The 26,103-nt window shown below is 29.9% G+C and overlaps 1 protein-coding gene across 1 annotated transcript; it reads right to left on the bottom strand.

Annotated features, from left to right (window-relative positions):
• Positions 1–2,262: 2,262 nt before the first annotated feature.
• Positions 2,263–3,596, bottom strand: LOC127128481 (NAC domain-containing protein 83). Its single transcript, XM_051057825.1, has 3 exons — positions 3,209–3,596; positions 2,872–3,128; positions 2,263–2,719 (listed from the first exon to the last, which is right to left on the bottom strand). Exons 1-3 carry the CDS (start codon positions 3,387–3,389, stop codon positions 2,450–2,452), a joined length of 708 nt encoding a protein of 235 aa, XP_050913782.1. The 5' UTR covers positions 3,390–3,596; the 3' UTR covers positions 2,263–2,449.
• Between the last annotated feature and the right edge of the window lie 22,507 nt (positions 3,597–26,103).

Raw genomic sequence — 26,103 nt, 5'->3', positions numbered from 1 at the left:
TTCCATTATTTTCGAGAGCAAGTAGCGAATGAGAAGCTGGACTTGAAACACTATAAAACTGAGAATCAGATTCCAGACATAATGACAAAGGTTATGCATGTCGAATTGTTCAAGAGATTAAGAATAACCATGAATATAAATAACTTAGACACAATGAATTAAGTGATGTGTTAAATATTTAATTATTTGTGTTAAGAGTGTATTCGACATATGTCAAAGTATGTTGTTGTTGAAGTGTATTCGACACATGTTGAAATATGTTGTTGAAGGAGTTAACTTTGACAAAGTCTAAGTTTGTGGATTTCAACGGAGTCGAATCAGTTTACTTAGATAATGTTGAACTTAGCATTTGTTTTATGTAGCAGCTGAGTTAGTTAGAGATTGCTTCTCATATATAAATAGGAAGACGCCCTTATTTGTAAGAGTAAGCAATTCAGTTAGAATCATTCAATAAAATTTCTATCTTATCCCAAAACCCTAATTTTCATCTTCTCTTTTTTTTCTTCAAATTATCTTCTCTCATAATCTTTGCGCAACGGAATCATCTTGTAACTATGGTGTGATTGAAACACCCGAGTGAAGAGCCAAAATCGTGATCAATCAGAGAGATTGATTTTTGTTCAATCAAGATTGATTCGAATTATCTCCAACATTAAAGTTTAATTCAAACACGAAATATACCTTATATCTTCTTTGTTTTTACGTCCAAGATAATATTAAAACGTAGAAAATGTCATTCAAATGCACACCTAATCAAAGGTTTAGACTTATTCGATGTCAGTTTGACATAAATAAAGAATTCTAAATAAATAAAATATGTTATCTTCAATTCACTGAATACATATAATATTTTTTTAAAAAGTTGATTATTTATGTTTTCAGTTCATTCAATACACGTATATTTAAGAAAAACATGTCTTTTAAATCTCTTAAATAATGTTTAATTTATCATTTTAATTTTTTAATCAGTATTTCTGAGACACTCGTTAACATTTTCCGATAAAAATATATATAATAATAATTGCTTTTTAATATTTTTCTTTTAATAAATTAACGTGTTTGAAAAGCTAAAAAAAACATTGTCAATTTCTATATCCAAGATTCAACTTTAGTCACCATTATAAATTACAAGTTTGAATTCGCCCAAGGGAATGATTTAGAATTTGATGTTTAAATAGTTAAGAAGGGAAACATTAAACATTGATACATCAAAATGGTGAAGGATGTTAAATATAGAAAACCTGAAGAACAAGAAAAGAAAAAAGTTGCTAGGTCGAAAGCATTTAGTGACTTGCTTGGCCCGAAAAAGGAAGAAAAAAAAGTGAATGATTGAGTAGTGGAGAGTTTTAATTGTTATACAAGCAATTATATGTTTGAGGAAATGTCAATATTGGTGATTCAAGAAAAATGGAATAGCAAAAATTAAGAATTAGAAGCCAAAGAAAAAAGATATGGATAAGATACGCATCCTTCTCAACACGGCGTCCTAAATTTGGACCCAACTCAATAAATTTTAAATCATTATAAATTTATTTAATAATAACATTTAAATTATTTTTTTTTTCAAAATTTAAAATTCTAAAGCAAGCATGACCCATATTGTGATGATGAAAAAATATCCTAGACAAATGGAAGTTTGGGATGGGATCACTAATCAATTTTTAGAAGGTCCCTCACTCAAAAAATTATCCTATTTTTAAGGTAAGAAATTACCTCTTTTTAGATAAAAACATAATCCTATTTTTAAAGTAAAAAATATGGATTGAAACAAAACTATAACAAATGCGGAAAAATATAAATAAATAAATTTTTGACTAATAAATTTTTATATCAATAGTTAATAAAGATAATCTATTAAAAAAACATGAGATCAAAATTAAGTATATATAAAAAAGATATTATGTTGGTATAATTGTATTATTTTTGAAGGAGTAGTTGATGACAGATATATAAAATAAAAAATGGTAAGAATCAATGTTTGAGGAATTGGGTTCTTATGTGTCTTGACTCATTTTGAGATTCTTTGTTAATAAATGAACAATAGCAACTAACAACTAGTGCTATTCCGATCTCACAAAGATTATGTTCTTATTCTATATTCTCATCCAATTTTGTATTTATTATATTGTTCAACATTATCATTAATTAATAATAATATAATAATTATGAACAACCAAGAAAACACATACTTTTTGAAATAAATAAATAAAAAACAGAGAGTTTGACCACAAAAAAAAAGTTAGTTTTAGGTAAAATGAAACATAAAGGAAAATAAAAAAATTCCATTTCCATTTTAATATTAATATTACATATTACATTAGTACTCTTTCGAGCTGTGAAACTTAATGCCGCATAACATAATTACTACTTACATAGATAATAATAATAATATTAATATTAATAATAATAAAAAGATAATTAATAAACCAAACATTAAATTCAATGTTTGTTAAGAGCTACTGCTTTCTTCATTTTCATGCTCATTCAATTCATCTGTGATTCCACTTGTAGCTGGTGAGATTGAAGATGCAACAGTCTTGTTGTTGTTGCTCTGTGCCAAGAAATCATAGAAAACAACAACCTTTGAACCTGAGTTATCCACCTTGCCAAGGTTGTTGTCGTTGACCATGATGTTTGGTTTCACAGTGTCTGTTTCTCTTCCGTTCTTAGTACCAGCTCTTTTCTTCAGAAATATGCGACACAGAACCCAGTTTTCATTCTGCCAGAAAACACAAAAATAAATTAAAGTTTATATGCAAAATGACACCGGCACTAGCCGGTGAGACTTAACCCCGACCCATTGGGTAATGGGTCGGGGTTTAAAGTAACAACTGAGCTATTTGAATTACAAAGAATGAAAGAAGGACTAACCATAGGGTTAGAGTGAGAAGGAGCAAGACGATACTCATGCATAATCCAATCAGTTCTGGAACCATGAGGTGGTTTACCGCCGTAAAAAACAAGAGTCTTCTTCATCCCGACAACCTCAGATTTCGACCAGCTAATAATCTGTTTGTCCAAACCAGTAGCCTTCCAGTAGCCAGAATTTGTGGCTCTGTTAGATCGGTTCCCATTCGGATATTTCGCTTCTTTGGTACTGAAAAAGTACCTTTCTTGTTCCAAATCACCTAAAGAGTAAAAACACAAAACAATGTTATGAATTCATGAATTCATGAAAAGGTATAGAAAAAAAAGAAAAGGTAAATACCGGGTAAATCCCATGGGTCGGACTTGCAGAGATCAACTTCAGGGATGATTGCAGCAGGCAAAGGGAGAGAGAAGACCTTACGTTTCAAATAGGAAAGAACAAGTTCTTCATCGGTTGGATGAAAACGAAAACCTGGTGGCATTTTCAATTCACCATTTTTGACAAAGTTGATTTTCTCCATCTTTTCGAGTTTGAAAGGTAGCACTCACTCACACTCGTGATTTCTTTTTTCTTCCCTAAAAGAACATTAAAAAGTAGGAAGAAGGAAAGAGGGAAGAAAGAAAAGAAAAGAAAAGAAAAGAATAAAGAAAGAAGGGAAAAAGGGAGTAATTATTAATATTTTTAATAAAGAGAGAAATGAAGTGTGGGTGGTTTTATAGTGAAGAAGAAGAAGAACAAGACATATTTGTTTGTTTATTTGGCGTAAACCATACTCAACACTTTCCTTTTAACTTTGACGTTTTCTTCTAACTTTCTCACACACGAAACTAGAAATTCAAATAAATTATTACAAGGTAAACCTAGTTCTCTATGTCTATGGAGGATTGGACTAATCGCTTTATCTAGAACTATTAAATATGCCACATCATGTCTATTTAGGATTTATAACTTTTTATATTCTAATTTTTATTGTATTCCTAAGAAAAAGTTTCATTTTTTAATACATTCAAAAATTAATCTATTTGAAATATTAATGTATTTGGTATATATATGATTCAAATATATTAATTAATTATTTATTGTATACAAAAATATTTTTTTTTGAAAAGATAAAGATTACTTATTCAATTAATTCTATTTTATAGTATTTTTAATTTGTATTCTTAGGGTGTAAGTTTCCTACATTTAAAAAAGAAATGTTAAAGATAGGTTCAAATATATTAATTATTTATATAAAAAAATATTTTTCTTTTATAAAAAGTACTTTTATAATAAATTCTTTGAAAACATAAAGATTATTTATTCAATTATATTTTTTATAGTATTTTTAATCTGTATTCTTAAGGGATAAGTTAGCCAGATCACCATTTTAAAAATTATGTTTATGAAAATTTGTGATATGTTGTTAGTATTATTAATGTTCAATAATAAATAAAAATAATAAACTTTTTAATTATTAATTAGGTTTTGATATTTTTTTTCCATAAAATGATACAAATAGGGTGTTTGCAACATTATAAGAAACATGTGATTTTGGTTCGAAGGTGATCTAGGTTAAATATACATTTTCTAATTTCTTAATTTATACGTTAGCATATTGTCGGACGTGTGATAGCAATAAATAGAAGTTAAACCAAATAGATATATGTTATGACAAAATTTACGCTTCTCTTTTTTAGAATATTAATTAACATTCATAAAACAATGATGAGTCGTTAAAGGAAACATGTTGGACGCGTATCTTATAGACTCTACAATATATATCTTTTGCGTTGAATTGGATCTTGACGCGAAACATGTGTATTTCAAACACACTAATTATTTTTCATACTACTAATTAGGTTTGGTTTTCCTGCGATAAAACAATAATAAGAATGTATGTTTTTAGAAATCGATGCATGACCTACATTTGTTGGCTGAGTATGCATCTAGTTTAAAGTTACGTTTGATCGTTTCATATTTTATAAGATATAATTTTGTTGGATCTACATCGAGGACAAATAGAAGTCGAACTAAATGCGACATAATAGAATTTACACTTCATTTTTAAGAGTGTTAATTAACATTCTAAAAATGGTAACAAGTCTTTGAAAGAAACATGTTTGACGCACGTCTTATAGACTCTACATTATGTAGTTTTTGCGTTGACAAAGATTTTGACACAAAAAATGTGCATTTCAAACACACTAACTATTTTTCATACTACTAATTAGGTTTTGATTTCTTGCAATAAAAATAAATAAGCATGAGCGTGTTTAGAAAACGACGACATGTATTTGTTGGCTGAACGTGCATCTAGTTTAAAGCTACGTTTTGTCGTTTCTTATTTTATATGGTAGAATATTGTCGAACGTGCAGAGACAACAACTAAAAACTGAACTGAATACGACATAATAAAATCTATGATTCACTTTAAGAGTATTAATTAACTCTCAGAATACGACATAATAAAATCTATGATTCACTTTAAGAGTATTAATTAACTCTCAGAAAACAACTGTGATTCTTTGGATGCGTATCATATATATATATATATATATATATATATATATATATATATATATATATATATATTATATATATATATATATATATATATATATATATATATATATATATATATATATATATATATATATATATATATATATATATATATATATTTTGTACGTTAATGTAAATTTTGATGCGAAGAATTCATTTTTAAACCCTAAAAGAATTTATTCAAGGATTTGATTGTAATGTAATATTTGAAATACAACTCTTAATTTTTATTTTAAAAATATTGAATATTATTATCTCCGAATAAAATTTATTGCACAATGTGATCGAATTTTTTACCAGATACATTTTATCTTCGTATAATAATCAAAAATATATTCAGAGATAAAATATATCCAATAAATTTTATCAGGAGATAATAGTAATAATAATAATAATAATATTAATATTGATTATTATAATTATATTTTGTTAAACAATAATATTGATTTTATCCAAAGAAATATATCTGAAAATAAAATATCAGAAAATAAAATATATCCGATAAACAATGAAATCACAATATGTAATAAATTTTATCCAAAAATAATAATAATAATATTAAATACTATAATTATATATTAATTAAACAATAATATTGATTTAAAAATATATATCCAAAAATAAATATTGGAGATAAAGTATATATCCGATAAAAAATCCGACAAAAAAAAAATAAACCTTATCCGAAGATAACAATAATATTTAATATTTTTTAAAATAAAAATATATATTAAAAAATAAAATATCCGAATATATTAAGATAAAAAATATCATGTTAAGAATGTGTGGTTTAGCCTAACTCAGCCCTACAAAATCGGTCGGTAGAGTGAGGACTGCTCCAACTTATACACATATTCAGATCATATATTGTCCGATATGAGACTCTTAATAATTTTCAAAGTTAAAATATTTAAATGTATTAAAATAAAAAATATATTTGATAAAAAATTAGACCATATTATACAATAAAATTTATCCAAAAATAATAATAATTTTAAGATGAGTGTGATTCAATTAAATTATTTATTAAAAAAAAGTATCGCATAAAGAGAGATTCATAAAGTAAAACAGTTAAAAGAGATTAGCAGTTTTTGTTTTCACTAGCGTTAAAAAAAGAGTATGTTAGAAATAAAGTGTAGATTGAGTACAGCTGGAGGTGACCTGAAACCCAGCAGCATTAAATGTCGAATGGCAGTTTATGTTTATATGAAAATACGAAAATAACCCTGACATGAGTTGGTTTGATTTATACAACACGGCACCACACAACGCCCCCTTAAATGAGGCAACTCTTGTTTTTGTAATTTACCACTTCATTTTCTATTCTTTGGAACAACCCAACTACACTTAACTTCACATTCACTCATTCATTGCCTTTACTTTTACTACCTACTTACCCCCCCTTTTCATGCTTTTCCCTCCCTTTTTCCTCTTTTTCATTTCTCAATTTTTACATCTATAACTTACTTTACACTCTTCATCAAATTTTATTATTTAGATTTAAGACTTGCTTAATATTCTTTCTATGACATGTCAATGTCTCTATAAACTTTTTGTATCATATCGATCGCTATAAGGAGCCGTGAACGTGAACGTTAACAAACATATATTTCTTATTTCATTTTCAAATTTAATTTAATATTCGCTTAGCTTTTCAATAACTTAAAGGTCTAAATCAATATGAAATTGACTAACACTTTTATTTTTCATTCTTATTATTGCTACATGCATAAGTAACTAGGACCATACATTAACCTATCACAAAATCTATTAGACCTCATACATGATCGCATGAAATAGAGTCTTCTCTGTCCTATTATATATACGTGGGCCTAAAAAAATATTGCTTATCTTTTCTATTTGTTTAAATACAATGTAATTTCTTTTCTACCACCATTATGGTGTGACTTAAACTCTTAAAAATTAAAAAAATATTTTTGTAGATGTATCTTTAAACAGTCATTTTTATCAAAAATTAATTTGCAGATGCATTTTTGAAATTTTTTATAATAAATTCAGAGATGATATCCTCCCGTTTAATACACGTTTTCATTGAAATTGACATTGTTTCGGAAGACCCTATGTCAATTTTAACAAATATTAAAGTCATATGAATGTTATCCTCGTGTTCTGGCCCTTGCGTTCATAAGTTTCTGCGTTTCAGGCTTTTACGCGACCTAACGTAAAAAACCTTGTTTTTTTTGAAAAATCGACTTTGAATAGAAAATTTACCGTGCCATTTAGGGACTAAATACGAGACACCACCATGAATTCCTTATTTTTCTACTTTATTTGATTTATTTTATTTTTATATTTTTGAAAAAATCTGAAAATATTTGTAGACTCTTGATTTGATTTTATTTGATTTTTAGTTGTATTTTTAGATTTTTATAATTTTATTTTAATCGTTTTTCTTAATAGGAAACATTGTTGGTATTTAAATATCTGTAGCATTCTTGATGCATAACTATTATGTCTGTCTATCCAGATACACCTCATACTAAATTAAAAAAAAAACACATTAGAGCACTTTACAAATATGTATATCCGAACACACCATTTTTCATAAAAAAAAAATAGTATATCTGGATATGCATCTCCGAAATTAAGTATAATAGGACAACTCACTCGTTTGGATTCAATTTTGTGGGAAATGAGTAAGTTCGGAGATGCATCTCCGAAAACTGATGGCATTTTTGGATTTTCACCAAGGGTTTGTGAGAAAGTATAAGGGTGGGATAAAAAATTGTCTAAATACAATAGGATTAAAACAAAGAGTTTTGGATTGGGCCTAAAATCGGGCCATCCCAGGCGTTAGTAAGAGGAATCTTCCAGCCACTCCCAAATTAAACCTGACACCCCCATTTTTTTTTTCATAATGGCAAAAATACCTTGTCAAAATTTAACTAAAAAGAGCGGACAAAAAATTCAATAGTACAATTCGAAAAATCTGATACGTTTTATAATTTTCCTATTTTCTTGAAAAACATGGCGGTTAATATTTATGGGGAAAAAACCCGAAAGTAATACTATCGAAGTTTTCAAAAAATCGGGAACAATACCATTTCTTTTAAATTCCAGTAAAAACTCATAGTTTTTTAAAAAATTCAGTAGTGTATTTGAAAGATCCGATAAAAACTCATAGTTTTAAAAAAAATCGATAGTGTATTTTGAAAATTACGGTAAAAACTCATAGGTTTTTGAAAAATACAGTAGTTTATTTTGAAAAATCTGGTAAAAACTCATAGATATTTTTGAAAAATCTGGTAAAAAGTCTAGTCATAGACTTTTTGAAAAATTCGGTAAAAACTCATAGATTTTTTTAAAATCAGGTAAAAACTTGTAGACTTTTTGAAAAAAATGGTAAAAACTCATACATTTTTGAAAAATTATGTGTTTTTGAAAAATCCGATAATTTTTTAAAAATTCGGTAAAAGCTCATAGTTTTCAAAAAATCGGGAACAATACCATTTTTTTAAAATTCCAGTAAAAACTCATAGTTTTTTTAAAATTCAGTATTGTATTTGAAAAATCCGATAAAAACTCAGAGTTTTTTTTTTAAAAATTGATAGTTTATTTTGAAAATTCCGGTAAAAACTCATAGTTTTTTGAAAAATACAGTAGTGTATTTTGAAAAATCTAGTAAAAAGTTTAGTCATAGACTTTTTGAAAAATCCGGTAAAAATTCATAGATTTTTTTAAAATCAGGTAAAAACTTATAGACTTTTTGAAAAAATGGTAAAAACTCATACTTTTTTGAAAAATCCGGTATGTGTTTTTGAAAAATCCGATAGTTCAAATCCGATAATTTTTTAAAAATTCGGTAAAAACTCATAGATCCCCCCAAATTTTGGTATAAAACTCGTGAAATTCTTCAAAATTCAGGTAGAAACTAAAAAAAAATCAAAAATCCAAAAAAACAGACAATTTTTCAAAAACATTAAAAATCTCAAAGGGTATTATGGTAAAAGCATAAGAGGTGTGGGGGTGCCAAGTAGAATTTAGAGGGTGGAAAGAAGATTCCTCCATTAGTAGTTACGCAGACTATGAGATGGACACGTCCTAATGGCATATTGGATTAGGTTTAGACTCAAGTTCACACGATTTTAAACCCAAAAAATTCACACCCGCAATCTCAATTGACTTGATCGTCAAAGTGTTTGCATATATAAGAGGATACTAGCTGTTAGAATTAGAACTATTGACTACTTTTTTTATAACATTAGTTGTTGCCTTCTTATAGAAATGTGATTTTTATCATACAAGTACACATACTTCTTATTCAATGAAACTCATCATGATTTCTAAGATTGGCGAATTTGATAATTTATGTTCAATCGAAACATCACACACATAAACTGAACTAATGTAAAAAGAAGCATAAAACTCCCCATGTTTAAACCAAACATTGTCCCCAATGTAAAAAGGAATAAACAAAGAGAAGGAGAAGGAAAAAAAAATAAAAAATCATGGTAGAGGAGGGAAATTTCCTTGTGATACATGTTGTTGAACATTGTAGTCATCATATTGTTCATCTGGTTCAACATATGCCATTGCCTCATCTGCTTGACTTCCATTATCACTTGACTTTTCATTGCTCTCTTGGTGCTATTTGTATATTTGGGTGGAGAAGGAAGCGGGTCGGTGGAAGGCAGTGAAATTGGCTCGTTATCATCTTCAAGCATCTTAATATGATCTGATGTATGGCATGAGTAATTTCAGTTGGTAGGGTTGTTGACTCTTGTCTTTATTGGGTTGGATAGGGAAATTAACTACTGACCTCTAACTAGAAGCTTATAAGAGTCGCTTGATTGAGGGACTATTTACATTGTAATCAACGGTTCCATGTTTAGCCTTGTACTTCTATGAATTTCAGTTATCTGCTCAACGACCATTTTGTAACCCAATAATTCAGCAATGGGGATAATTAACCCCCCACTTGTGATGCTTCTGATTGTAGCCTTCCTCATATCTTGAAAATTCTTAGCCAAAAAGAAAATAATAATCAATCTGAGTGGCCTTCGATCATAGACCATATAAAAAAATCCTCTCAGGATGGTGACCCTGGTACTACCCCATCTCGCAAATATGGTGTGTGCTAACACCTTTTGGATATACTTAAACAAAGGTTTTAAATTAAAGAACTTTTGGCCATAGCAGATAAGTATCCTTCACCAGTCAATTTTATCCAAAATATATTCACATCAATTCCTTTGGGGATAATCTTATCACCCTCAGGTGGCAATTTATAAATCTTAGAAATTTGAGAGATGCTCGATGAATAATCTATGTTGAACATCCTAAAGGTTACAACTCTACATTGGTTATCTGCCACCATATTAATGTTTACCTTTAAAGGGCTTAAAAAATCTAAGGTACTTCTAGAATAGGTAGGGCTTTTTAAATACACAAAATAACCCAATCCTAGTTGATTAAGCATCTAGTCAACCTCATTTGTTATTCCTAAGTTTATAACAGTGGTTTGATGCACATACCTTTTGGGGACAATTTTCCATCAAGAAGGAATATCAAACCTCTCTTGTTGCTCGGCGGTTGCAAATTCTTTCTTGTACGAATGGGCGATTCTTGTAACACTTATTTTCCTCATCACTCTAAAGGTTTGCTTATCTTGATATGACGTTGGAGGTTTGCCCTAATATGCTCTTTTAGGTGCTATAATAGAAAAAATTTATGTTGGTGGGGGTTAGAGGAATGACCTCATGAAGTTAATACCCCAAACACCAAAAAATTTCACTTCAAGGATATCATTTAGAGGCATCCTTAATGAGACTTGGCTAGGAAAAACTAGACTAGAGTATTTTCGTTATGTTTTTCGATGTGCATACATGACTCCCATAGGAGGAAGCGTGACAGTAGAACATTACATTATCCATTTCCTCTTGGGAATGAACCTTCAGAAAAAACTCTTCTTTTGCTGGTAACTCAAATCTAAGGTAACACTCTAATTACCAAATAGTTTATGAAGTATGCATACCAAAGTGCTTCCTTATGTATCAGAGAAAATAATTTATCATCTGGAAAATAATCATAAAATGGTAACTCATCTATTTTTGTTTTAATTAGTCTTAAAATATGGTATGTAACTACGTTCTCGGTCCCTTTCTTATAGCCGATCTCTAAATCAAATTTTTGGAGATACAAAATCTAACTTATTAGTCTTAGTTTAACCTCTTTAGTAGGTACTTTATTGTTGCATGATCTTTATAAATTATGATTTTCGATCCTAATAAAAGTTCCTCTAAAACCATAACGAATACTATCCTTGAAGTATCATTTTAGAATTCCTTATTGATAACTATAAAATCGAATCTAGTTCATCAAATATAAATTCCACATATTTCATAAGTAGTCTTGTCAAAGGTTTAGAGATTTTTGAGAACTCCCTGATGAACAAGCGGTATAATCTCGCATGTCCTAGAAAACTTCTCACTTCCTTTACAAAGGTATGAGTTATTAGTCTTTTGGATGAATACCCGTAACTTTTTGGAATAATCATCAACTATGGAGAGAAAATACCTTACTCCTAAATGTGACGGACACCTCGGAGGCCCCCAAAGATCAGCACGAATGTAATCAAGGGATCCATGTGTTCTTTTTGTGCCTTTATTGAACTTCACTTTGCAATATTTTCCAAGTACATGGGTTCATAAAACTTCAGTTTTTTGACTTTGTCTCCTCTAAGTAGATTTTGTTTCCCCAATTCGACCATGCCTCTTTCACTGTCATGGCCCAATCTCATGTGCCAAATTTATGTTTTCAACAAAGGTTTCATGGATTGAACATCTGCAGAACCACTGACAAATTCATCCTCAATGGTATACAAGCCTTGTTTCTTCACGCCTCTTAAGACTTCCTTCGACCCCTTCATGACTTTTAGAATATTTTTCTCTCCTTGGAAAACATATCCTTTCTTGTCGAATTCACCAAGAGAAATCTATTTTCTCTTCAAATCAGGTACATACCCGACTTCAGTCAATAACCTTATTGACTCATCATGGAGCTTGAATCTCACAGATCTAACACCTGCAATCTTGCAAGCTTTATTGTTTCCAAGCAATACAAATCCACCATCTTGATCATATAGTTCCTCGAACAAGTCTTTGTTTGAAGTCATGTGCCATGTGCAACATGAATCCATAATCCTCTCTTTACTTGAGTTGCCGCTTGAAACCACAAGAACATCAAATGAGTCAAAATCATCTTGAACAATGGTTGTGTTGCCATTATCCTTACCTCCACGATCTTTCAGGTGTCCAGGGCACACTTTTCTTGTATGACTCTCCTTCTTACAATGATAACATTGAATACCAGATGCATCACCATTATATGACTTCTACTGACTTTTACCCTTCTTCTTGTCGAACTTGCCATCTCTCTTTGTGAATTTCTCCTTAACCGACAAACCTTCATCAGTCGAAGATGATATATGCTCCTTTTGTTTGTTCAAATCCTTAGAGTACAAGGTTGATTGAACTTCTTCAAAGTTCAGAGACTCTCTTCCATACAAGAGAGTTTCTTTGAAGTTAGCATGTATTCTAGGTAAATCACATAATAGTAACAACGCTTGATCTTCATCCTCGATTTTTACATCGATATTTTAAATATCAAGAATCAGCTTATTGAACATATCCAACTGCTCATCTTGAACTTTGTTTTCACTCATCTTGAATGAATACAGAGCTTGCATCAGGTGGATGTGATTGACCTATGATTTGGTCATGTACAAACTTTAGAGTTTCTCCCAAAGACCCGACGTCATTGTCTCCTTCGAAACTGGTCAAATAACCCTATCCCCAGGGCTCAATAAGATGGAGTTGTGGGCTTTCTCTACCATAGTCATTTTTTCTTTATCCTTTAACGCAACGTTCATGGTTGCGGCTCCCTTCAACACTTCTAAATAACCCTGCTGAAATATTAGAGCTTTCATCTTCAAGTGCCACAGACCGAAATCATTCACTCCAGTGAACTTTTCAATCTCATAATTGGTTTCTTGATCGGTAAGAAACCCACAAGGGTAGAAAAGAAGAAAAAAATAAGAACACAATGAAATTGATTATAAACTGTTATTCTTTACTTTCTCTTTGAAAAAAGATTACAAGTGTTATAGAATAACAAATAAACTCTCTCACCCCAATTAGGATTTGCATTATACAATGATGAGAGACTAATATTCTAATTATAAGAAAACTAACATACTAAACTAATGGTCTCTTACACACAGACCCATTACACAAGTTAACTTAGAGAACAAGCTAAGTTAAACAATTGGGCATGACAAACAGGTCTACTTTGACATGCTAACAATCCTAGCATACTTCGATTATAACATGTGAATGGACTTCGAGGACATGCTAAGGTCTTCTCGAATTGTCGAACCAAGAAGCTACCCTTCGACCATACTAGAGTTCGATCTAATATCTCACAATGATTCTCGTTTTTATCTAAATTCAAAATTTGCATGAGTAAAATAAATTGAATCATAACTCCGTTTACCAAATTTTATTTTGTAATCTATTTTTTTATTCGCTTAACGAATGCCTCTATAAAAGTATAGAAACTTCATATATCAACTGAAGAATTGAGGGGTGAAGGTTGATATTCGAGCTTAAAACCCAGACGAATAGATTGATAACCTATTTAAGAAAGCGTATATAAATTAAAATATCAATTCTTAAAGGATACGACTGTATGCTTCGAAAGAAGGTACAACCTATATTTTTCTATTATTTCTTTGGAAATTTAATTTTCAAAAACAAAGTTTAGAGAATTGATTTATCTGGTATGTAGTATAGATATAATTCATAGTTCTAAGTCTTTCTTTATATATTATACTTTAATAAAAACCAAAATTTTAACTTTCTCACAAACAAAACTCAAACTTGATTGCCTTAGATAAATAAAGAAACATTAGAACTCAATACAAAAAAATTGGTCTCTGTGGATAATACTTATTTTAGTATTTTGATATTACCATACGCTCGCTGCATGTCAAGTTTTTGGCACCGTTGTCGGGGAACATACTTTTGATATTGTTATTTTGTTGCTTTACCACCCAGACTAAGACAATTTATTGTTTTAAAAAAAATTTCCTTCAATTTTCTCATTTTTGGTTATATGCAAATAACACACAGTTTAGGGAACCTCGTTGAACCGATAAAGAAAATCGAGCATTATTTTCATGAAATATGCTGATTACAAAAAAAAGCGGTAGTGATAGATAAAAGTTATAATTGGCCTCAAAAAAATTATGCTACCCCCACGAATAAGGAACCTCATTGAAGCATAGTTTGTATTGTTATTGATGCAAATCATTTTAAAAGTAAAATCGTCTCTACAGTCCATGGTACATTGGAACCAATATTCTGGTCGTCGATTGATGACTCAAGTATGCACCTTTCGAAATAAGTCGAGTTTTATGACACTTTAAAAATAGACAAAGCATGTAGCGTAGCAATCTGACTTAGAATTTTCTTGTTCTCCCTTAGGGACAGAGCCATAACATGGCTATAGTCCCTCCCCTCAAATTCCATTACAACATGGAATGAGTTTAAGGTTGCGCTCCCCACTTAATATTTCTCGTCGAGCAAAACAACACAAATGAGGAACCAAACAACTTGCTTTAGACAAGAAGATGAGGAATCACTCTTTGAAGCATTGGAAATGTATAAGGAGTTGTTATGGTCATTCACCCGCCATGGATTAGACAAATGGCTTATAGTTTATACCTTTTATAATGGTTGTCTCTATTATAAGAGAATGACATTAGACATAGCTGCGAAAGGAGCCCTTATGAATAAACCATACGATGATGTTTTTGCCCTTATTGAGTACATCACATAAAAACCATTACTAGTGGGGAAGAGAACATGCTCCTATTAGAAAAGCCCCACAAAATGTGAACTATACAAATTCAACGCCTTTAATAACATAAATGCTAAGGTTGATTCCTTATACCATAAAATTGATAATTTAAGCATCACCCATGCAGCTCCTGCCACCTCAAATTGCGAAATTTGTGGAGTAGGTGACCTGTTGATACTGCAGGCCAAATGATGTTTGCAACTAAACCCAATCCAGATATGATGAATTATGCCTAACAGGAAAATCCATATTCTAAAACCTATAACCCTGGCTGGAGAAACCATCCAAATTTTCCCTACAAAAATTATTCTCCATAGTTTATAATATATTCTTATCTTCTTGGTTTCCAAAAACATATGGGTGGCGATGCTCCTATAAATTCCAATCTTGAAATAATGATGGAAAACTTCATCATATGTCAAACCAAGCAGAATACCAATTTTAAAAACTAGAATATGCATATGAGTGAAGTTCTGAATAAGATGGCGTCCAAAGTGGATTCAATAGTAACACTTAATTTTTTTAAAGACTCATATCTCTCATGTGGTGCAACAATAATCCTTATCTTCTGCTCTTTCCGGAACATTTCCGAGTTAACCTGTGCAAAACACGAAAGGATAAGTGAATGTTGTCACTTTAAGATGCTGAAAAGAATTAGAGGATGTAAGTGAGAAGAATAATGAGAGAAAGGAGAGTGAGAAAATCCAACCTATTTGAGAGGTTGTGGAAGAAGGACAAGAGAAACCATATGTACCTCCTCCACCATATAAGCCTCATAACTTATTTCCTCAGAGAATTGTAAAAGCTAATATAAAAGAACATTTTAGGAAGTTTGTTGAGGTTTTGAGAAAGCTGTATATTAGCATTCCTTTCACTTAGGCATTGTGCCATATTCCATCTTATGCTATGTTACTTAAAAAAATTCTATTAAACAAGCACAAACGTGAAGATACCAAAACTATAGTGCTAATAAAAGAGTGTAATGCTATAATATAAAATAAAGATTCCTCCAAAATTAAAAGATCATGTGAGTTTTTCAATTTCCAATGTTATAGGCACAATGAGTTTAGAGAGAGCTTTATGTGTTTTAGGGGCATATGTGAGCTTGGTGCTTTTTTTAGTCTATGAAAAACTAAGCCTTGGTGAGATGAAGTCCACCTAAATATATCTACAACTGAAAGATAGACGAGTAGAGTACATAGTAGGAATTGTGGAAGATGTACAAATAAGGATAGGTAAACTTACTATTCCTACGATTTTTTTGTAATTGTTATACAAGAGGACTATGAAATTCCAACCCTATTAGGAAGACCCTTTATTGCCATAGTTGGGGAAGTCATAGATGTTAAGCGTGGGAAACTCACATTTGATGTATGTGATACAAATATTTAGTTCTTATCGTCCAAACTTATAAAATTCCTACTTTTAAAGACTCTTGCAGCTGATTCGACATAGTTGTAAAACATGTAGATGGGTCCCCTTATGAACCAACCCCCTCCCCCCAAAAAGAGTGAAAGTATACCTAGTGTTTTTTATTAGCCAGGGTAGAAAAGATAAAGGAGCTAAGTCTTACGTGTGGGTAGTGGATGAAATTATCGCCACTCAAGACCAAAGTTTTAAAACAAAAGGCTTATCACTAGCACATGGGGCGGTTCCAAAAGTGAAAAAGAAACCTTTACCATTAGACATCAGTTATGAATCCCCTCATAAAAGAAAGAAAGAAAAGGGTATAGCAACATGGAAATGGTTGGATATGTTCAAATGGAGTCCTAAAGCTTTTGGACACAATGTTGAGGATTCAAGTTTGAAGGAAGCACCGTCTTGAGTAAGAGGATCAAATAGGTCAAGTTAATGACCTTAAAAAAGCATTGTGTGAGAGGCAACCCACAAAATTGTATGTTTTATTGTGTTTGTGTGTTTATTTTTCTAGGAATAAAATTAAATATGCATAAAAATATTTCATTGACCAGACATCCTACCAAACGATATGTGTCAACAAATGCTAATAAGGAGTGGGGTAAACCATATAAGCGAAGCAATAGAGTCAAGCCATTTCCATTGTCTTCGCCATAAAATATTGCGAGATTTCTCTATATTTTTTCTTTTACTATTTTCATTAGGGTACAATGTTTATTTCTAGTATGAGGGGTTTACTCATTTTCTGTCGTGTTTGTTTATTTTTGTGTGTTTGTGTGTGTCGTTGCTTTAAAAATCTACTTATACTGATGAAAATTGAAAAAAAATAATTAATTTTTATTGATCTGATGCATTGTTTGAGAAAGAAGTTAGTCCATGATATGTAAGGCATATGTTTAAGGAATTTGAGAAAAAAAAACTTTTATTCTTATCCCAACGCCTAGAGCCTTCGGGTTAGATTTTTATTTAGGGTTTTTTTACTTGTAGTCTTAGTTACTTTATCGTCCTTTTCCTAAAATTCATAATTTCATGGTTTGACATAATGTTATATATGTATCATTTTGTGTAGATAGAGCTTAATTATAAAAAAAAAATAACAAATAAATAAATAATGGCAGTAAAAGGCAACTTTGCTTACTAAGTTGGGTAACTCTCACCCGATTATTTAGCCTAAAGGTGAGTTGATCTCCAATGCCTAGAAAAAAATGTGAATAAAGGATTGTTTAATCAAGAAATGAGTACGAATCCAAAATAAAGGTAAAAATCTTGTCCAAATCTAAAAATCCCAAAGTAAAAGTAAAATATATTGCTCAACTCTAGAAATCACAAAGTATGAATTTTGAAAAGAAATGTAAAAATGCCTTATAAATGATTACATTTGTGTTTTGAAGGAAAGGTGGTGATTACGTAGACTTATATTCAAAATTGTGGTGGACTTTGAATCTTTGAGAGAGACTTTAGTAAGCGTTTTCATAAGAACTTTGAGCTAAGTCAAGTATTGAATGCTCTAAACTATGGCTATAGCAGAACATGGATTAAAAGAAACATGCTTGGTTTTATACCCTTTTTTGCCCTGTATATTAACCTCGGTGTTCATTTTGGTCCCTTAACTTAAAAAATGTTCATATTTGTCCTTTATCTCTTCAAAACATATCATGTTGGTCCTTTTCGTCTAATTAGCGACGAATTTTGTGACCAATTTCTGATTTTTTTTCCCGTCGCTAATTAGACGAAAATGATTAACATGGTACGTTTTGAAGAGTTAAGGGACTAATTTGGACCTTTTTTAAGTTAAGGGACCAAAATGAACCCCGAGGTTAACATACACGACCAAAAAGCTTGTTATGCCAAATATGTTTAGTCCTAATTTTTCCTATCTTTGTCAAATTGCTTAAGGACAAACAATGATTCAAGTATAGGGGGGATTTGATCAATGGTATTCATTACCTCATTTTAATGTGTTTTATTCGAAGTTTTTAAGTTAGATAAACCTTAACTGGCTGTCTTTACCAAAATTTATACGAACCTAAAGTAAAAGTAGAAATCTTGCTCAACTCTAGAAATTACAAAGTAATTATAAAAAATATGTTAAAATTTCCTAAAATGATCACATTTTTGTCTTGAAGGAAATGTGATGAGTAAGTAGACTTAGTCAAAATTATGGTAGAATTTTAATCTTTGAAGGAGGCTTTTGTAAGCGTTTTTATAAGAACTTTGAGTTAAGTCAAATATCAAATGATCTAAACTAAGGCTAAGGCAAAACATGGGTTAAAATAAAATATCATACATGTACCTCTTTGAGTTTTCTTAAAAGAGATATGCTTAGTCCTAATTTTTCCTATCTTAGTCAAATTGCTCGATGACAAACAATGATTCAAGTATATGAGGATTTTATCAATGACATTCTTTACCTTGTTTTAGTGTGTTTAATTCTATGTTTTAAGTAGTTAAACCTTGTTTTTGTACATTTTTTACTTCCATATTTGTGTTTTCTTTAGATTTCATGCAAAAGTGACAAACTAAGCCAAATTGGGGCCAAAACAGAGACAAACACGTGAAGTTTGTTCAAGAGAAGGGTCTTTGGTACAAAAACCAGAGCCCATCAGAATCAGACTATAATAGCCATTACTGACCATATTAGGAGAATATACATAAAAATAGCTAGCATTACCACCTCCACGTTGCATACATTACTGGGCGTAACTAGTAATACCACCTACTCGTAATGGGCATTACTGGCGGTAATGCACTCGGTTCCAGCCTCATATTCCATGTTTCTAATGCACTTTTCTCACACCTCTACATTTTCTAACTATTTTCATCAGATGCACAAGTGCATCAAAGACCATTTACATGAATTTAATCCCATCTTTATGTATTTTGTCCTATAAATACTCTTGTACACCTGAAGAAAATGCATTGTGTTTTCTAGATTCAGCATACATTGTATTATTTTTCTACACTTTTATTTTTTGCATTGTTGTACTAAAAGACTCCTTGGATCAAGTATAATTTTATATGCATTGCAATTTTCAGGTTTTTATTCAGTTTATACATTTTTATTATGTTTATGTCAATGTCTATTGATATGTATGTTTTTACCTTTGTCATGTTTGAGTGGCAACTTTAGGACTTAGGACTGTCAGGAAAAACATGTCATGTAAGTTCCCTGATTTAGGTTGTATAACGAGAAATACATGTTTGTTTTGATTTTTGTTTTTAAATGATTAACTTCATTACAAAAATAACAACGAGTTAAATATCAATTATATTCTTAAAGGGTATCATTGATGCTCGATTTAGAAGTTTCGAACAATTGTATATGAGGCAACGAAAGTGTCTCAGATCAATTGAGGGAAGTTTTACCATTTTTAAAGAAAAAATAGTTGTGTTTAAAGGATTCTAAATGAATGAGATACATTGTAAAAGCAAGTAACTCGTTAGTATAAAATACAGTAATGCTCCAATGAAAGTAGACATTACGAGTAATTTTTATTTATCTCTACAAATTAATGATTCTCGTTATTATCTAAACTCATAACTTGCATGAGTAAAATAAATTGACTCATGATTCTGTTTACCAAGTTTTATTTTGTAATGATTTTAATGCGCTTAACGAATTTCTCTATGAAATTAGAGACAACTTTAAATATCAACCAAAGAACTGGGAGATCAGGGTTGATATCCAAACTTAAAACCAAAGGGGTGGGTTTATAACCTATTTGAGAAAGCACATATAATTGCAAATAAAAATTCTTAAAGGATATGACTGTATGCTTCGAAAGAAGGTATAACCTATATTTTTATATTATTTCTTTGGAAATTTAATTTTCCGAAATAGAGTTGAGAGAATTGATTTACCTCGTATCTAGTATAGATAGAGTTTATAGCTCTAAGTTTTTCTTTATAATAATATTTTAAGAAAAACCAAGATTTTAATTTTTTTGCAAACAAAACTCAAACATTGATTCTCTTAGATGAACAAAGTAACATTAGAACCCGATACTAAAAAATTGGTCTATGCAAACCATACTTATTTTACTCTTAGATATTACCGTACGTTTACGGGGGTGTCAATACACATTGTAAAAATTGTTTTAATAGTGGAAGACTATGAGTTTTTAATGATTTTCCATTGGAGATTAGATTAGGTGCAAATTGAGGACGAAAATGATGAAGTATTATAAACAAAGGAGCACTCTTCTCTATCTCTCTCTTAAGTTTTCGGTATAATGATTCATGTGTAAGCGTAGGTATGGAATAAAATAAGTCATCTAATTTGTATTTCTAGTGATTATGTTTGTTTGTAACTTGTAATATTAGATTGGTTAATTTATTAATAAAATTCGATTTAGACATTGTAAAAATTAAATTTGTATTGATTGATTCATTGATTGCATAAAATTCGCATTGTTTCATACTTCATTGTATCACATGAATGTAGTGAAATTTATGATATCAATGTAACACACATTTCATAAAATTTCGCTATCCCAATTTTGTAAAAACTCTGATTTTAAGAAAACAAATTTTGAAACTCGTTTTATAGGAAAAGTCTATTCAACCCTCTCCTTATATACGTTTCCCACCAATATTCTCCCCCAACATAAATCTTATACTTCTATATGGACTTAGGCAATTAATAGATATAGTGTTATATGTTTTGTACAAATTCTATTTCAATTTTAGCTAACTCGAGAAGTCAAAAAATTTATTTATTATTTTCTCTTTTTAGTAGATGTGTCGAATGATTATATTTTTTTTTATGTTTAGGCCAATTAAGGAGGAAAATCAATGACCATTTGGGGAATTATTTATCCAAAACATCATTTTGTCATCCCAAAAAACCCTATAGCCCTCCCCTTGCATCAAACACGAAGTTTTTCGTTGGCACAATTTTCTTTTGCCCCATCAAGCCTTCTTTAAATGACACTTGGCATGATTCTGTCAGAGAACTCCACATGTCTATTAGTTTGTGGATGATTCATTGAGGTGAAATGTTTTTTTAGGAGGAGTTCATTCAAAAAAATGCTAAACCTTTTGTCAGCAAACTTTGTTGTGTTATCTGTGATCATAAAGATTGGGATCCCAAACCTTGTTAAGATGTTCCTTTTAAGAAAATAATGGACGTTATCAATCGTTATCTTGGTAAGTGCCTAGCCTTAATCTACTTGATAAAGTAATCGACCATGATCATCAAATACTTCATTTATCTTTGTTCCATGAGAAAAGGCCTTGAGATGTTCACCCCTACTAGAAGAATGATCATGATGATGAGAGTGAGTTCATATCTATATGAAGTTCTAGATGCATGTTTTTGTGTTTTTGACACTTTTAAAATTTCTTCACATTTTTTTATGTATCGTGGTCCATTGTTGGCCATTAATACCCATCCCTCATAAGTTTCTTGGTCAGTGCTCTGTTGATCCAGTGAAGTCAAACACAAGACTGAAGGGGGGATGTGATTTTAAACATTTTTTCAAAAGTGTAAAGAAAAATAAATCTTTAAAACATGTTTTAAGTATAAGGTAGAAGAAGAAGAGGATGATGACATATAATGAACACAATATTTTTTTTCATATTTTTTTCTATAAATTGAAAAGTATGTTTAGTAACTATGGTTATGTTTCTTAGAGAGCCTAAGGCGCATTTTTGTACAAAGGGGATGAGAAAAAAAACCTATCATTGGGGATCACCCTTACTCGTTGTAAGTATTTAATTTTTCTTTTTTATTATTGAAGGTATGAATCCCTTATGGATGAGTGGATACTCTCTTAGATTATGTTCTCTTTAGATGATTGTATTGGGTGAGAATATGGCCTAATAACGGTCTAGATGGGGTGAATACACTTGTAGTTCCTAGTGAATTGGTCCTTTAGATTGGCTGTATTTTAGAAAAACAACAACTTGGAGAAGTGTCTACGTGTTCAAGATTGGTCTAACTTGCTAAAGCTATATGAAACTGCAGAATGGACACGTGCTGGGCGCAATGGTCCAACATGTTGGTATGACACAAAGGCTTTGCTCAACAACCGCCAGAATGTTGCATTTTGGAGTATGTTCTGCAGAATATTTGTTAAAAAATTTATTTTTATTGATTTAACAATATGATTAGGATATTTTTGTGACAGTTGCATGGAGATTATCAATTCATATTTAAATGAAGATTTAAATTTGACTTTAAATTAAAATAAATCATATCTTATTGGAGATATTCAAGGAACAAATCAAATATCTAACAGATTTTGCATTAATTATGGATGAATTCAAAGATATTATCCAAGGAGAAAAGCCGAGAGTTATTTTGCTATATAAGGAGCTCAAACCTACATGGAAAAGCAAGCACTCCCATTGAAGATTCTAGAGTGTTATGTTTTATATCGTGTATTCCGCACTAGTTTCCTAATAGGATTGGTGTAGAATTGTTTATGTACACCTCTATGTTTCAGTAACTTGACGTACAAGGTTTGGCTAGTTGAGTTGTAATCAACATTTTTATGTACACCTCTATATTTTAGTAAATTGGCATAGAAGATTTGTTTAGTTGAGTTGTAATTTTCAACATTCTTTATAACTTGTTAAGATTGAAGTCGATCACTAAGGTTTAATGGTTGTTTTCCCCTGTCACTGGTTTTAGGGTAGAGAAGAAAGTGACTAGGTTATCATATTTAAGGGGATACTCTAAATAGAAAGTCATTGGGTAGTGCTAGGAAGAGGAATTGAACAACATAGGGTTTGTTGTTGCTTGTAAGTCTAATTATACTAAGCTACTAATAGTGAATTTCCTTTCTTGGGTTATGGACTAAGCCCTCAAACGTAGGTGTAATTTCACTGAACTGGGTAAACATTTGAATATGTTGTTTATTGCTTTTTTTCTCCATCATATAGTAATTTCTATTATAGTGGTTTTGGTGTATCTTATTGAACTTGTTGTTGGAGTATCGTGTTCGACATCTATCCCATAAAGAACAAAATTCAATTGACATTAGAGTAGGCACCCTAGCCTGTTGGGTGAGCTCGAGGGAAGATAAGTCTGCTCAAAGGGAGACAATTAGAGATGGAGGACCAGTCAATAAACCACCTATTTTAGATGGCACAAATGATGATTATTGGAAGGTGACGATGGTAGCTTTTCTCAAATTCTTGGGAAGTAAAGCATGGAAATTCGTGTTAAAAGGATAGAAACATCCAATAATCACTATTGAAGATAGCACCATCAGTCTGAAATCAAAAGTAGATTGGACTGATGCTGAAGATGAGGAAGCTCTAGGAAACTCCAAGGCTTTGAATGTTATTTTTAATGGTGTGGACAAGAACATGTCCAGGATGGTCAACACATATTTAAAAGCTAAAGAAGCATGGGATATTATGAAAACTACACATAAAGGCACATCTAAGGTTCGTATGTAAAGGTTGCAACTCCTAACAACAAAATTTGAGAAGCCGAGGATGAATGAAGATGAAACTGTGAGTGAGTTTCATATCAGATTGCATGACATTGCCATCACATCCTTTGCCTTAGGTGAAAAGATGTCTAAAGAAAAGCTTGCCTAAAATATTCTCAGATAATCACCTAAGAGGTTTGATATGAAAGTGACAACTATTGAAGAAGCTCAGGATTTGAGCAATATCAAGGTTGATGAACTCATTGTTTTCTTACAAACCTTTGAGATGTCCATCAATGAAAGATCAGAAAAGAAGAATAAAAGTCTAGCCTTTATATCCCACACCGAGGAAGTTGGAAGTGACACTACTACACATAATACTTTTTATGATGAAACTTTCACCTCACGCAACAAAAAATTGAGGTGTAAACCATAAACACATCATATATATTTTTAAAATACCATATATTCCCTCAATTTAGCTGGAAATCGAGGGGTAAAGTATTTAGAGGACACGCGTTCGAATCCCAACAACTATATTTTAGCATATTTTTATTTTTAAATTTTTTTATGACATATTTCCTTGGTTTTGCTGAAAAACGAGGGATAAAGTATTTAAAGGATACAACTTCGAACCCCAACAACTATATTTTATTACCTTTTAATTTTTTAGAATTTTTTTTATGACTTATTATGTCGTTTTTTTTCTCTTAAAACTGAGGGGTAAAATATTTAGAGGACACCTCTTCGACTCCTAACAACTAAATTTTATCACCTTTTAATTTTTTTATGACTATCACATAGGTTTTGCTGAAAACTGAGGGGTAAAGTAACATATATATATATATATATATATATATATATATATATATATATATATATATATATATATATATATATATATATATATATATATATATATATATATATATATATATATATATATATATATATATATATATATATATATATATATATATATATATATATATATATATATATATATATATATATATATATATATATATATATATATATATATATATATATATATATATATATATATATATATATATATATATATATATATATATATATATATATATATATATATATATATATATATATATTATATATATATATATATATATATCTTATATATATATATATATTATATATATATATATATATATATATATATATATATATATATATATATATATATATATATATATATATATATATATATATATATATATATATATATCTATATATATATATATATATAAGTAATATATATATATATATATATATATATATTATATATATTTACTTATATATATATATATAAGTAAATATAAAAGTAAATATATATATAAGTAAATATATATATATATATAATATATATATATATATATATATATATATATATATATATATATATATATATATATATATATATATATATATAATATATATATATATATATATTATATATATATATATATATATATATATATATATATATATATATTTACTTATAACCAATTTGATGAAAAAATTAAGGAGAGAATCTTTGTCGTCCATTTATAAAGTAATAATGGTCAAGACATTGCCAAATTATCAATCCACATGACACATTAGTGATACGTGTGAAACACTCACTACCAAATCAAACCGTGATTGCCACAACTATCCTTCTTGAATGCAAAGTGCTGGAATTTAAACTTAACATATTGAAAACAATGATAATGAAAGCAAGAGCAAAAAAATATTTCATGGTTAGTTTCTTAACGTAATATTTTCTCTAGTAATTCTTGTTAAAAATGTTTAATGTTACTTAAGAAAACATGAAAGTAACCTATTAATGTTAGTTGTAGTCGTATCAAGTAAAATGTTTAATATGGTTGTTGTTGTTGTTGTTGAAATTTAGTATTTAACGATTCTATTCATTTTTTTTATTTGTTGTTGTTGTTGTTGTTTTTGTTGTTGTTGTTGAGATTTCAT

This window comes from Lathyrus oleraceus, chromosome 3 (assembly GCF_024323335.1).
Source record: "Lathyrus oleraceus cultivar Zhongwan6 chromosome 3, CAAS_Psat_ZW6_1.0, whole genome shotgun sequence".
Classification (NCBI taxonomy): domain Eukaryota; kingdom Viridiplantae; phylum Streptophyta; class Magnoliopsida; order Fabales; family Fabaceae; genus Lathyrus; species Lathyrus oleraceus.
Note: the sequence above shows the minus strand (reverse complement) of the source record. Positions and strands in the feature narration are given on the sequence as shown.